We start from the raw sequence: 13,507 nt of genomic DNA, 5'->3' as shown, positions 1-13,507 counted from the left end.
CGCTTGGGACATTGCCTTTATATGACTGATGGCTACAAATCTATTGGGAGCTGCAGCTAGTGAGAAGTGCCTGGATCCCAGGAGCAGGCAAAGCTCCTACTGCCCCTTCAGGGTCTCAGAAGTTTCTAGACTTAGCTCAACCAGGAAGCAGAATACCTTTCAAGGTCCCTCAGAGTCACTGTTTGATGGTTGCAGTGTGTTTGAAAGGAGATGAAAATAAGACCATGGCATGTCACTGATACCTACACATAAATTTTTTATTTTGTTACAAGATAAGTTGCATTAAATCCAAAAAAATCACATAGTCAAAATTATTCAACCATTAGTAAAACCCATAGCACTCTTAAAATTTCCTTTATATTTTTAAAATTTACTTGTTTGTAAATTTAAATTTACTGCTTTGTAAAATCCTCAGTCTGGATAAGTGCACATATGCATACAAGAGCCAGTAGAAGCAAAAAAAAATAAAATAAAATAAAAAATCAAGTAATAGATGGGAAACTAGAATTTCAGGGCTTGTGAGCAGTCAGGTGAGTGGTGGGAAATATTCCTTGGTCCTCTGCAAGAGTAACAAGACTTGTACGGTGAAATCACTTCTAACTGGTTCTACATAATTGACTTTAAGTTATGGGTATCAGTGGCATAGCAGAGGGTATATGGCATGGTTAGACATAACTGTGCAGAGGGCACAGGTGCATTCAGGACAGGGAAAGGTGAAAGCAGGCATCATAAGATCAGGCTGACAGGGAGAAAGTGCCTTCATCTTAGAACATGGATTCCCTCTGTTTGCCCATTCTCACGGAGCTGTAGGAGTGGTGGAGATGCTGGAGTGTGAACTCACCCCACATAGTAATGTGCCTTTATGGAGATGAGAACCTGCCACAGAACAGGATGCTGTTGGTTTGGTTGTGCCTGATGAAGAAAAGGAAGGGGTGGTCCGCACAGAACCATGATGGGCCACCACCTAAGCAGAGAGGAATGATGCCCTCAGCGGAGGATGCTGCTGCAGCCTCTGTGCCTTCCTCATTGACCTCCACTACACTCTTGTGAATAAACTTGGACAGACATAGGTTTCTCTCTGGAGACATTGCTGATAAGTCAGCCTTTTCTTTTTCGAAGACATCCACAATTCCCAAGCACTGAAGCACAGATTTCATCTCATAATCCTCTTGCAGTTTAAATTTTGGAAGGAAAACCTTAACCTCAGTGGACCACATAATGTCTGGTTTGGTCCAGGCTATTAACTTTTCAAAAGTGAGATCATTTTCCACCTGAAAAGGAGAATTAGAGACTTTCAGATTCATAGTTGATGTCTTAAACAGAGCCACATGAACACTCCTACTCACAGTAACCTACATTGTCATACAAGGGCAATGAGTATTCGCATGGAAAGTCAGAATGAGGATCCCACTGTCTTACTAGTTTATATGTGGCTTCATTGATGGGCAAAGACGACAAGCAGCCAGGGGAGACAGACCTGGCTGTCCTCATCTAAATCACTGCTGATAAATCTTTTATTGTGATAGGTATCCATGTCCAGCTGATTGTGGTTTACATTGTATTTGTTTTTGTTTTCTTGGACTAGACTTAGTTTCAAAGATAGTAACTTATTGCTACTAAAATAAAAGTTACAAATCTGAATGGAATAACTCTTGTTGTGAGCCAAGACCAGAAGGGAGGTTGATCCAGAGCCAAATTACATGTGTTTTGTGAGCTGCGAGGACTTGAATGTGAAATTCAACCCAAAGGCTCATAGTAGACCCTTGTTTTGAAGCTGTGGCAAGCTTTTGGGAGGCAGCTAAAATTTGAGGCATGACATGGGTCTAGCTGAATGAAAGCCATTGTTGCTAGAGGTGTTCCTTGAAAACTCATCTTTGATCTTATGTGTCCTTTCTCCTTTCTATGCGTGATAGTAACTAAATGGTCTGTATTCACTGCCACATTCATCTGCCACAATGCCAGACAATGTTGGTACCATGTAACTTGCAACAAACCCTCTGAAACAGTGAGCCAACATACATCCTTCCTGCCCTGGGTTACTCATGTCAGGCATCTTGTCAGTGATGAAAACTAGCTAACACTCTAAAAAAGTGATGGCACATTTATAAAGCTGGATGCTGAGAGCCAGGTGAGCTGCTCTGCTTACGAAGATGCTTTGTGTCATGCACACTCCACTGCCCACCATTCAGAAGATAGCTCACACACCATTGAAAATCCTGCTGCTAGGAAGGCCAAGATTTGTAACAATGGCCTGCCTGACACCTCTTCCTCTTTGCTGACTAAAAGTGCAATATTTTTGTCTAATTTATGATCTCAGATAATAAATAAAATATGGACAATGGTCATGACATGGATTATATTTATGGAGGGGGGCCTATTTTCCAACTGCTAATTTCAACTGTTTGAGTTGCCTTGATTTCATCCTATTAGGTAGCCATTGCACATTCTAGTGATGAATTTCTGTTATATGGCAAGGGCACAAAGCTTGCAATGAGAATCTTGCACACAACTTTATGTCCAAAGCCCTCTTCCAATATATAACTTGAAGCACAGTCTGTGAGTACCACCCCTTCAAATGGAAATAACGAAGGCAAAGTCCTTGAGATTTGTTCTAATGACAAAGGACACCAGGGACACTGGATTCTTTTGGAAGACATTTAGACTGATGAATGCTGTAGATTCTCCTGGCTTACCTTGCTGAGGTCCACACCCTTCTCTGGGAGCAGGACCATCAAGCTCAGCTCCATGCCTTCATAGGGCATTATCAGCAATCTAGCTGGCAACTCATCCACAAAGGCAAACATAAATGTGTCTGTCTGACACATCATCTGCACTGGCCTTTTCTCATCCTGAGTAGACAAATACATGACATAAAACATATTATTGAGAAAAGTCAAGATTTCCAAATGAGATGTAATTAATTTTAGGGTTCACAGTGAAATTTTCAGCACTCACAATGTAAACAGTATTCATGTTTCAGTGAACGTTTTGACAGTGTCTGCCTGACTCTTCCTGATTTCATTAAAAATACTGAATGTCAGCAAATATAGGACTATCTCTGATAGGATGTGCCCTGTGAGACTTAAAAAAAAAATGCCAAAAAGCAACTTCGGGATGAAAGGATTTACCTGATTACAACTCTGAGTTCACATTCCATTTCTGGGGGAATGCAGAGCCAGAAATCAGGCTTAAGCCATGAAGGAATGTAACTTATTGGCATGCCCCCATGGACTTCTCAGTCTGCTTTCTTTCATAACTCAGGACCACTTGCCCAATGTCAGTACCACCCACAGTGTGCTGTTCCCTTCTCCAGCAATCAAGAAGATGCTCAAAAGGTTTTCCTCTAGAACAATCTTATGGATACAATTTCTCAATTTAGAGTCCTTCTTTTTTTTTTGTTTATGTCAATTTCAAATGCATACACACACACACACACACACATACACACACACCAAGCTCAAAAAAAATACCCCAAACCAAAAATTATTATGATATATAGACATATATAATATAGAAAGACAATGTGTTATCTAGAAAAAGAAAGTTAGCATTCAATATATTAATATTAATTCCAAAACCCTATTGTTGGGTTTAAATGTTCCATAAACACTCATGTTTCAAAGCCTTTGTCACCTGATAGGCACTACTAAGAGCTACAGGTAGCAACTAATAGGAGAAAACTAAATATTTTTAAAGGGGAGCCCCTGAAGGACATATTGGCACTCTAGCCCCTTGCTCTTTCTCTCTTTTGCTTCCAGAATGCTATGAGGTATAGAAGTCTTTACCATGCATTTTCACCATGCTTTATTGCACCAGCACAACCTGGAGTGACTGGGCCAATGGGCCCACACTGAAAGTTCTGGGATGTCTTATTTGAATTTGACTATCTCAGAGAGGTTGTTGCACTGATGGAAACAAGATTAGCACTTCAGATGTAGGATTTACACCATTTGATATGGTCAACAATTACATCTAAAACAGGAGCATAGTCAACTATAAATAACAGAAAAAAACTTATCATAAAGTAGGCCAGGATATGTCCATTGGATTTTGAATAGCACAACACAAAGATACAACCTCTCAGAAAACAATCTGGACAATGAAGCCTACATGCTCAAAGGTTCATGATGGATCTTAACCTTCTAGCCTATTACTGAGCAGCAAGCTCAGGAGCACAGACACTCACAGGCTTAGAGCAGCACTGCATCCTGATAGCCCATCAGAGGGAAAGGAGAGTCCAAGTTAAGTTACTACAAGATGAAAACCATGTGGACAGATGTCCATGCATCTGTGTGAGGCAGGAACAGTCTGATGACCTATACCAGTGCAGAAGATTCTTGCTACCCATTACAAGTTAGGAGCCATCAGGACAGAGCCTTATGTATATTTCTGCCATTTTTTCCAGTTGGTTCACTTCTAATAGTCTAGCAGCATTTTTTAAATACAAAAGTAGCCACCTATGAAGACTTTAGTTACAGTTATACAATAAATATAAAAATTTGCTAAAGACTATGCATATTAAGTATTAAACTTCCCTATAAAAGAATGCATTATTTATAAACTTTTTTATTGTGCTGCTAATAAAAAAACTATTGGAAGTTTAACATTCATAATGCTCAAAATGGAGTAAATTCTACTTTATATGGATTGGATATATCATAGGAAAATCTATTTTAATTCAAATTACACTCTAATTCACGAGATCTTAATCGCTTATTTTCAGTGTTAGAAATCTATAATTAATGCTTACTAATGTAAATTGCCCAATAATATAAAGTGTTTATTTTAATTAAAAATATTCAATTATATAAACGTTTGCATATTTCGTTTTACTCTGCCTCCTGCTCTATACATGTTTTCTATCACCTTAGCACCTCAGTTTTTTCTCTAAGGAACGTAAAAGGAAACTTGCATTTTTAGAATGAGGTTGCAACAAAGGTTATGAGAAAGTATCAGAAGCAATAAGAGTCAACATTTGTGGACTCAAAATTTTTTGTGTGTGATTTCCTGATTTATTTCTTTCTGAGCTGAGTGCCAAGGCCAGTGCCCCACACAGGCTTTGCAATCTCTATCACTGAACCTTGACCTATGCATTCATGATTCAAGTTTTCCATAGAATTTCTTCATCACAATGGCATGGAGTTCTAGATACTGTTCCTTACCTTGTTTATGTAAAATGGCATTTCCCTGGTGGATTCTTTGCAAAACTGGCAAGCCCACATCCCTTTGAAATATAAGGCATTGACGAGAACCAGCCTGGTCTGGAAATTAACTGAGTCATCTGCCAACAACTCTGGGATTTTGCCTTTTGAGAAAGCAGAGATTGCATTCCGGTTCATTTTATATACGTGTGAGACTGAACCTGATAGAACATGTGGGCAGATCCAAACATCATGTGTTCAAATTAGCTGAATTTAGATAAATATATTAAAAAGTAAATCAAACCAAACACCATGAAAGAGCTTTGACACAGGAGGTCAGGAACACTGGGGGAACATCAGGAAGCTGAGGATGGAGGAAGATTTGGAAGTCCCTCAAGGAAAGCAGGTTTGAGAAAAGCAGATAGAGAACCAAACAAGGAGGAAATGGAAGAGAAAACCACTGTTAACCCCTGGAATGGCTACTGTTGGTTGCCATTTTGAGTGCATCTGGAATCTGCTAAGAGTCCTGTTTCTCTGTGGGTCTGTGGGGATTTTTCCTAGAAAGAGTAACTAATAGAGAGAAAGCTTCCCAGGGCAGATAACACATTGTTGTGCTGCCAGATACAACGGCCAGAGAGTCAAACAGCACTGTTCTTGCCTGCTTGCTTTCAGGCCTTGCTTGGGAGGGCATCTGGTCTATTCAAACCACCATACTGGACATTTTTAGCTGACAACTGATTTGGCTGTGATGAGGACAACAATAGTGGCTCTGCAGAATCCTCTAGGCCTTCCATAACAGACTGAGGCTTCTGAGGTCTCCAACTTCATAGACTCAGAGGTTACCAGATTCTTAACCTCTCCACATGGAGATGATCAGTGGCCAACTAACTATTCAGCCTGTACTGTGAATGGTAATCTATTAAATCTCCTTTATAATAGCTATTCATTCTGGTCCTCTAGAGAACACTTAGTACTAATACATTATAATATAGAATATAGAATATAGAGTTTCATCTAGCATTCCATGGTCAAGCTCAGTTCTAACATACCACAACATGTCAGAGAAACAAAGGTAAAAAGTAGTTTGTGAAAGAGATATTATTTCACACCTTGGAGTCCATTCCAGGAAGATATCACGAAGGTCAGGGGGCAGATTTCTTTCTTCTCTATTAATGGATAGTCTTTCCCTGATCAAGGCAATCCTTGCTAATTTATAATATCAAGAGAGCACAAGAGGTAAAACTCTAATGAGAAAATATCAAACAATTGGTGAGTCTAAGAAAGATTTTCCTCCTATACTCTCTGTCTTTTAGAAGAATGTACCAGTGACTCAGAGGCATCTGAATGGTTCAAACATCAAACAATGATCCCAATGATTGCAAAGACCAGTCCTGGAATCTGTCATATCTGACATCAAAACATAAAGCTTCAATGCCAAATTGGAGACTCTTTCAGGTTAATGTAACTGAGCAGCCCTCCCAGAGTATTGCCAATGGAAATGAAGTCTAGTTTCATCAAATGTAAGTAAGGGATTAGATGAAGGAACCCTGGAAGCAGGAACAGGACTTCTCTTCAGAGGTAAAGATGGTGAGAGCTGAGACAGCACAGATTCTTGGAACAAGCAGCCACCAGGGTGAATTAGGGGAAGGTCTATCAGTCAATCTCCATCTCAGAGATGGTGGAGTCACATGACCTGTGATCACCACAGAACAACCATATCCTCTAATGTAAACTGTTAGATGGAAATCAGGCTCATGAGTTCTCATCACATTTGCATCAGCCTTCCTCTGCCCTAGGGAAAAATACAAACAACTCTGTTTAAAATCTAAGTGTCTGAGTAGAACCTCCACACATTCACAGAGTTCTAGATTATACCCGGTGGTCTAGATAGTCTGAATGACGTTGGCTCTGAAATGACTGTGAGATCAGTCTAGAGTCGGGAGAAGGGAATTAAGAGAAAGGGCAGAGAAGGAAGAAGAGAGGGGTGAATGGAAAGGAAAAGAATGTGGTATATGAAGTAACTTGAAATTCTGACCTTCAGTCTGTTTGGAGACCCACGTGTTTATGCATTGCCTGGACTCCACTGCAGCTTTGAAAAAGTTGACCTGCTCCATCTCTGAATCATAGAAGCGAAAACAGGACTCCTTAAAGGTCTTTGGAAAGAAAATTTTGAGGAAGGTGACATTAAAAAATAATATTTAAACAAGCTTCATAACCTTCTGTAAAGTATGGCTTTAAGAAAACCAAACTAAAATAAGTGTAGATATCACCTTAAACAACAAACATTATCATGCAATGGGCCTTTGCAAGTGGGAATACTCATACATGGATTAATAAAAGTTACAAGTAGTTAAATAAGAAATATTTCAAGGTATGATTATAGAATTGTGTTTTTTGGGCTGTTGGGGAAGGTCATTTAAATGAATCTCACAATGTAGCCTAGGCTGGCCTCGAACTTGTGGCCCTCGTATCTCAGCCTTCTCATTACAGGTATTATAGCTGTGTACCCACATACTGAGTAGAAGTTAATGTATAGTTTCCTCCCATTTTCTAGGTTCCTTTTCCCAGGTTATATAGTAACAACTACTTTGAGTTCAATTGCTATTATTCTTCTAATACAACTTACTTGGAGGACTTCACAAGTTTTGTCTGCAAAGAGCCTGTTGGCCACTATAAGGGAGTATTTTCTGTCTGGCTTGTTCAGCTTCCTGAGAAGCTTCAGGAATCCCTGATGGATGCCTTTCTCTTTCTTCAAACCAAGTGCCTGAGTAGGAAAAGATGAAACATTAGCTCAGTGATGAACCATTTTGTTTCTAAAGGAATTGTCGAGGTAACTGGATGGCTCTGAGAGTAAAGTATCTGAGGATCTGAGGTATAGTCTCACTACACACAGAAGATGGGCCCAGTGATGCATGGAGGTCATCCCAGCACTGGCAGGAACAGGTGAGAGTAAGACACCCAGTTCTGAATCTGCACCCCCAGGTAAAAAGAGGTACACAAAGGTGTGTATACACACACATATACACACACACACATACACTCACACACATGCTATACATGAGCATACATGTTATATACATACATAAGATCTGTATAAGTGTTTATTTTAGTGAACCTGAACCTAGAAAAGACCATGAGGACCAATTAGGGAGAAGCCTCTCTACACATGCATGGCCTCGTGGACTATGTTTGGAGATGACGAGACCGAGCACTTATACCCGAAAGGATCTTCATGAGAAAGAAAGTCCTGGCAAACCACAGAGCAACAGTGATGACTTCCCATTGTGGAGCTCTATGCTGAAGGTTCTTTTCTCAGGCAAATGGCTCCTGCCTGTCCTGGAATCCTCTGAGGTCAGAAACCAATTCCTAATCTCCTGGAATGCTCTTAGCATGCTTGTTAAAAATAATAAATCCAATGCCCAGTCAGCATGTGGACTAGCTACACACATTTGCCCCTTACAGTATCTTGGCTGATGAAAAGAAGGTTGGACATAATTAAGAGCAAGAGTTATCCTTACTTGCCAATGAATAGTAACCAAGTCTGTTGCTCTAAAAATAAGATAGATCTCAGCAAACTCTTGCAAATAATTTCAACATCTTTTTTTTCTTACCTTGCAGGATTTGGGATGGAACCTAAGTTATAACTCTAAAAACACCATTCCTATACCTTTAATGTTTTTTTTAATTTGAAACTTTCTTTCCCAAGCTAGACTTGGATTTGGGATCCTCCTATACTATTCTCCTTAGTAGCTATAATTAAAGGCCTATGCCATCAGGTATTGTTGCATGTAATTTTAAAAACCTCTTTTACTTTGGCTAACTTTTGAAACTACCCATCACTTGTCTGCCATCTAGTCAGCCCCCATTCCTAGGTAAAGCTTTCTGAAGATCCTGGCTATGCTCAGAGAACAGAGGCCACCATGTTGTCAGCTGATGTTTCCTTGAGACTGTCCTTTCCTCTGGCTGTCTTTGCTAAGCTGCTCAGCAAACCATTCCTGAGAATGCCTGGAGCTACTGCTGGTGGTCCACTGGCCATCTACCCTCTTGGCTGGGACTGCCTTGTGGCTGATACGCTCTCTTGTCCACTTGAGTTGCCACTGATGGAAAACACCAGACAATCTTAAAATTTAAAATCAGCTAGATGACACAACTGCTGGGCACAGAATCTATTGTCCTAAGCTCATCGGGTATCCTATGTTGGAATTATTCTGGGGGTTGAGTCTGCCTCCAGGGTCTAACAGTCCCCTGGAATACATGGTATCCATCTTCTCCACTCTTCAGCCTGGGTGAAAAAGATTTCGCTCTATATCATGTCCTCCTCTTCTTTTCTAGGGTCTGGAAATCCTGCCTCTATATCTTCATCCAGAGATTTGCTTCTGCCATCTTTATTTAGTCAAAGAAATTATTATGGAACCTCTACCTTCATGTCACCTTTTATGTGCAAAAAAAAAAGCAACAATAAGAATAACGACAAAATTAAAAACAACAAACAAACAAACAAAAAAACCTCTCCTCTCTGATATAAATTGAAAAAAATCATGAGAGGTAAATTACATAGTATGAGGTACAAATGACATCCAGTCCATCAATTTGTCAGTTTAGATAAAGCACTGAACCATCTATCCTAACGTAGAAGGCTTACTTATCCTACACCTGAGTTATGTCCTGTGTTAGGCTTGTATACCATCTGAAAACTGTCCTCTCAAATCTACATCATCTCTCTCAACACTAAAGAGCTTGGGAGGCTATGAGACAATAACAACTCTTCAACCCCTCCAAAAATCCAAGAGCGACATAAATATTACCTGAAAAATATAGGAAGCACTGACATAATTTTCAAAAAGTAAACAAATTGAAGAGACAGGGTCTACCTCATAGTTCCCTATTCCTCTAAATGTTGGAGCAATTGTCTTCAACCTACTGGCCCAGAATATCAGACGGACCTTAAGTGAAACAGAAATTATCATGAAAAACTAGCTTATTCTGTCTATGCAGAACTAAGCTGTCAACTCTCCTGCATCGTTTGTTCTTTCAAAGACAGTACTTTTTGTCTGTAGTTGAATTTGGGCAACTTCTGCTCAGTGGCTGCTCTGCCATGAAAACAGCCTCCTAAAGATAATGATGTTCAACATCCTCTCCTTTAGCCTCCCTCAGCCTTGAAGCAGGCTGAGTCAGACTTCGCTGACTCTGAATATGAGATCATCTGGGGTGTAGCCTTCCTACTTAGATGGCTATATTGTTATGTCAACTATCACTGCTCTTCTCAGAGACTCTGCTACCTGCTGAGAGACCCTTGAGACATTCTGGAGACACATCCTATCCAGGCTGGCTCCAGGCACCAAGAATGGATTGGCGGGGGGGGGGGGGGGGGGGGGGGGGATATGCCCCTCCACCCCCTTTATAAGCACATTCTCTTAGTAAACTCGCGGGCCTTGATCAGAGAAAATTTGTCTTGGCCTCATGCTTCTCTCTAGTCTCTCTTTCAGCCCCAGCCTGCCTTCCAGAAATACCCGGTTCATGTAGGCCGTGAGCCAGCTTACTACAAAAACACTCTCCAAAATGTAAAGGGAGTACTGTCAGGAGCAGAAATGATTTTTAATAATGCAATAGCTATAAATGTCATAGTCTGTCTACTTCTGATACTTTGGAAGACTACAAGTCTATATAAAATATATCTAAACTGTTGCCCTTTAACTAAACTCAGCTATTTCTAATTGAAATATGTCAAAAACACCCATTTATAATTAAGGTAGAACCATGAGTTTGCTATCTGGCCCTTAGTTCATATTCCTGAAAGAGCTGCATGGGGACAAGGTATAGCATGAAATTATTTATGCGCCACTGGTAAATGAATTCTAAACAAAGTATTGAGAGTTCCACCCTAGTTGTTACTCAGGAAATCTCATTGCCCTTAAAGAAGTCTTACTGGAGGAGACTCTCCCCTTCCTCTTTAGCCCTTGCTCCATAAAACAGTGTGTGCACATTCCTACTGTCCCTTATCAGCAGTTCTTATGCATGTGACATGGGTAGGGTTATGACAGAGAACATACCTGAGATATCTGGACTGCGGTCTGCTCCTTTGCACCCAGGAGGACCATAGCTAGAGCAGAGGAGATGCTCACAGGAGAAAAACATACATTTTTGGAAGGGTTGCTTTGACATAACATCTTCAATAGATGGATGGCAAAGGTGCCATTTGCTTCAGACAGAGTACTCATGATGCAGAGTCTGGAGGGAAAGGAGATATGGGACTCAACACAGAGGTGAAGGTTCATTGGTCGGAAGCAGGGAAACTTGGGACTCTACTTCTGATTAATATTCCAAGATCATAAGTACTTTAAATTGAATTTCAAAAATTCGTTCTAGTTCACAGTCTATCCATTTTTAAAGTTATTAGGAAGTGTGGCCATGGCAGCAGACCATACTACCTTCTTTCTCATCTACAGAGAAAGGAAAAGAAAGGAAAGATCATCAGAAACAAACCCAGGACACAGCAGAGAGAGGCTGGCTCTAGTCTCCTTCCATACACACACATACATATCTTCTGAAGAATGTTGAGCTTTGGCTAAAGAGAAGGAGGAAGAGAAGAGGAAGCAAGGAAGAAAACAGACAGGAGCATCTAGGTCTTCTAGCCTGCCTTCAGCAACTCTGCATTCTGGACTCTGCCTGTGAATAAGTCTCCTGAGATACCCAGATATCTCATGAGACAGTGCCCATTTGCAGTTAGACAGGAAAGACTCTGAGATGCTGAATGACACCCCAAAACAGGCTGGTGTTATCAACTCTGTTGTGTAGCAGGGAGCATTCCCCTGCAGTGACTGCTCAGGAGACCTTGTATCCTCTGCAGACACCCAGGCTGCTTTTCTCTTGAGCATGCCTCAGCTTCCAGATAAATGGACAGCTTGACCCAGACTACGTCACTGCTCCAGATGCCTTAACCCAGGTCTGAGTCACTGTGCATTCCATGACTGTGCTCTCACTGTCATATGACTCTTGAACCCTGGAAGTCTGTTTCAGAGTGCATGGTACTGTGCTAAAATACAGATCAAAAGCCTCGGGAGTCTCAGGACACCTCAACCCATGCTTCTTCCTACTCTTCAGACAGAGGGACACAGCATCCTGGGAGTATACTTAGATCCTCTGGGTCCTCCCCTGAAGTCTCCCAGGGCTCTGAGGGAAAGGTGGGGCTGCATTATATCAAATGAATTACCCTCAAGGTGGTCCTCTCATCTAACCCAGCTTGCCCCTCCTCCTGCATTCCTGCCTACCCTTAGGTCACTTTAAAGTTGCTTCTGAGTCCTTGAAGTGCTGTTTACTTCACCTAGAAGTTCTCCTACCCCATCCCTGTCACTGAGTTCAAACTCCTCCCCCTTCCAACTTCATTGGAACAGGACAGCCTCAGGGCCTCTGCTGTCCTACCCTAGTGCAGCTGCCCCACCCCGGGTCTGCTCATTACTCTTAAGTGTCACCTTTCTCTTACTGATTGCTGTCCACCATCGTCCATATTCTGGATCTCTGTGAAGTTAAGGGAGATGTCTGACACCCTAAGAGTAAGCACCTGGAAGCAGCGTCAGATAAAGGGATTACTCAGATAAATTCATCAAAGACATGATTACTGTCAGCATGGAGTGAACTGTTTTATAAATGGCAATGAGCAGTGCTCAAATTTGGACTAGAGACCTCCAGATGTTTAAAAGGACCTGATTTAAAAGAGTTCACTTTTGTAAGAAAGGAGGAGAGAAGGCTAAGGCAGTCAAATTGCCAATTGTAGGTACTGAGAAGAAGCACGGAAGGAGGCCTGTGAAGAGGCTGCTAACACCTTGCAGCCCCTAACCTGACTAGTAGAAGAGGAGCCAACACAGCCTAGGTCCCAGTCCCCAGGATCAGCCTCCCTGACACTTGGCCAGCTGGGGTTCCTCTTGGAGTCTCCTTTTTAAAATACCCATCACACACCAGCTCCCAGCTCTCTCTTTCCCTAACTTAATATTCCTGAGTTTCCCTCCTGGATTCAGCCTTTGTATTCTAAAACTGACTTATGGAGGTCCCACAACCCCAATCTGAGCCAGGCAAAAAACCTACCTGAGTAGCTGCTGCTCAATGTAGCTTTTTCAGCCTGGATGTCCCCTATAGCTTAACACAGCAGCCTTCCAGATTCAGCTGAGCCTTTTATTCATTCACTTCAGGGCAGGGACTTCCTGTTTAGTGCCTCTGGCCACCTACAGAGAGATAGGCTGCCTCCAGCTCTATCCTTTGCAAGAAGAGGACTGGTGAGGGTTGGGGAAAAAAAAACTGGGTGGGCCCTTAGAGGAAGGGAAAATAGCAGGAGTTTTTGCTGTGTGACAAAGAGAATCATTGCTGGATAGCAT

The 13,507-nt window shown here is 41.4% G+C and overlaps 1 protein-coding gene and 1 long non-coding RNA gene across 2 annotated transcripts; one reads left to right on the top strand and one right to left on the bottom strand.

Annotated features, from left to right (window-relative positions):
* Positions 1-232: 232 nt before the first annotated feature.
* Serpinb9b (serine (or cysteine) peptidase inhibitor, clade B, member 9b) lies at positions 233-13,407 on the bottom strand. Its single transcript, NM_011452.3, has 7 exons — positions 13,221-13,407; positions 11,192-11,369; positions 7,768-7,905; positions 7,177-7,294; positions 5,163-5,305; positions 2,694-2,849; positions 233-1,271 (listed from the first exon to the last, which is right to left on the bottom strand). Exons 2-7 carry the CDS (start codon positions 11,357-11,359, stop codon positions 861-863), a joined length of 1,134 nt encoding a protein of 377 aa, NP_035582.1. The 5' UTR covers positions 11,360-11,369; positions 13,221-13,407; the 3' UTR covers positions 233-860.
* Gm36099 (predicted gene, 36099) lies at positions 6,178-9,761 on the top strand. The gene is made up of 3 exons (NR_166906.1): positions 6,178-6,213; positions 7,961-8,084; positions 9,474-9,761. It is a non-coding gene; the product is annotated as a predicted gene, 36099 (long non-coding RNA).
* Positions 13,408-13,507: the final 100 nt, after the last annotated feature.

The sequence above is a fragment of the Mus musculus genome, chromosome 13 (genome assembly GCF_000001635.26).
Source record: "Mus musculus strain C57BL/6J chromosome 13, GRCm38.p6 C57BL/6J".
NCBI classification, from domain to species: Eukaryota; Metazoa; Chordata; class Mammalia; order Rodentia; family Muridae; genus Mus; species Mus musculus.
The sequence above is the reverse complement of the archived record's forward strand: the minus strand, read 5'-3'. Positions and strand labels throughout refer to the sequence as shown.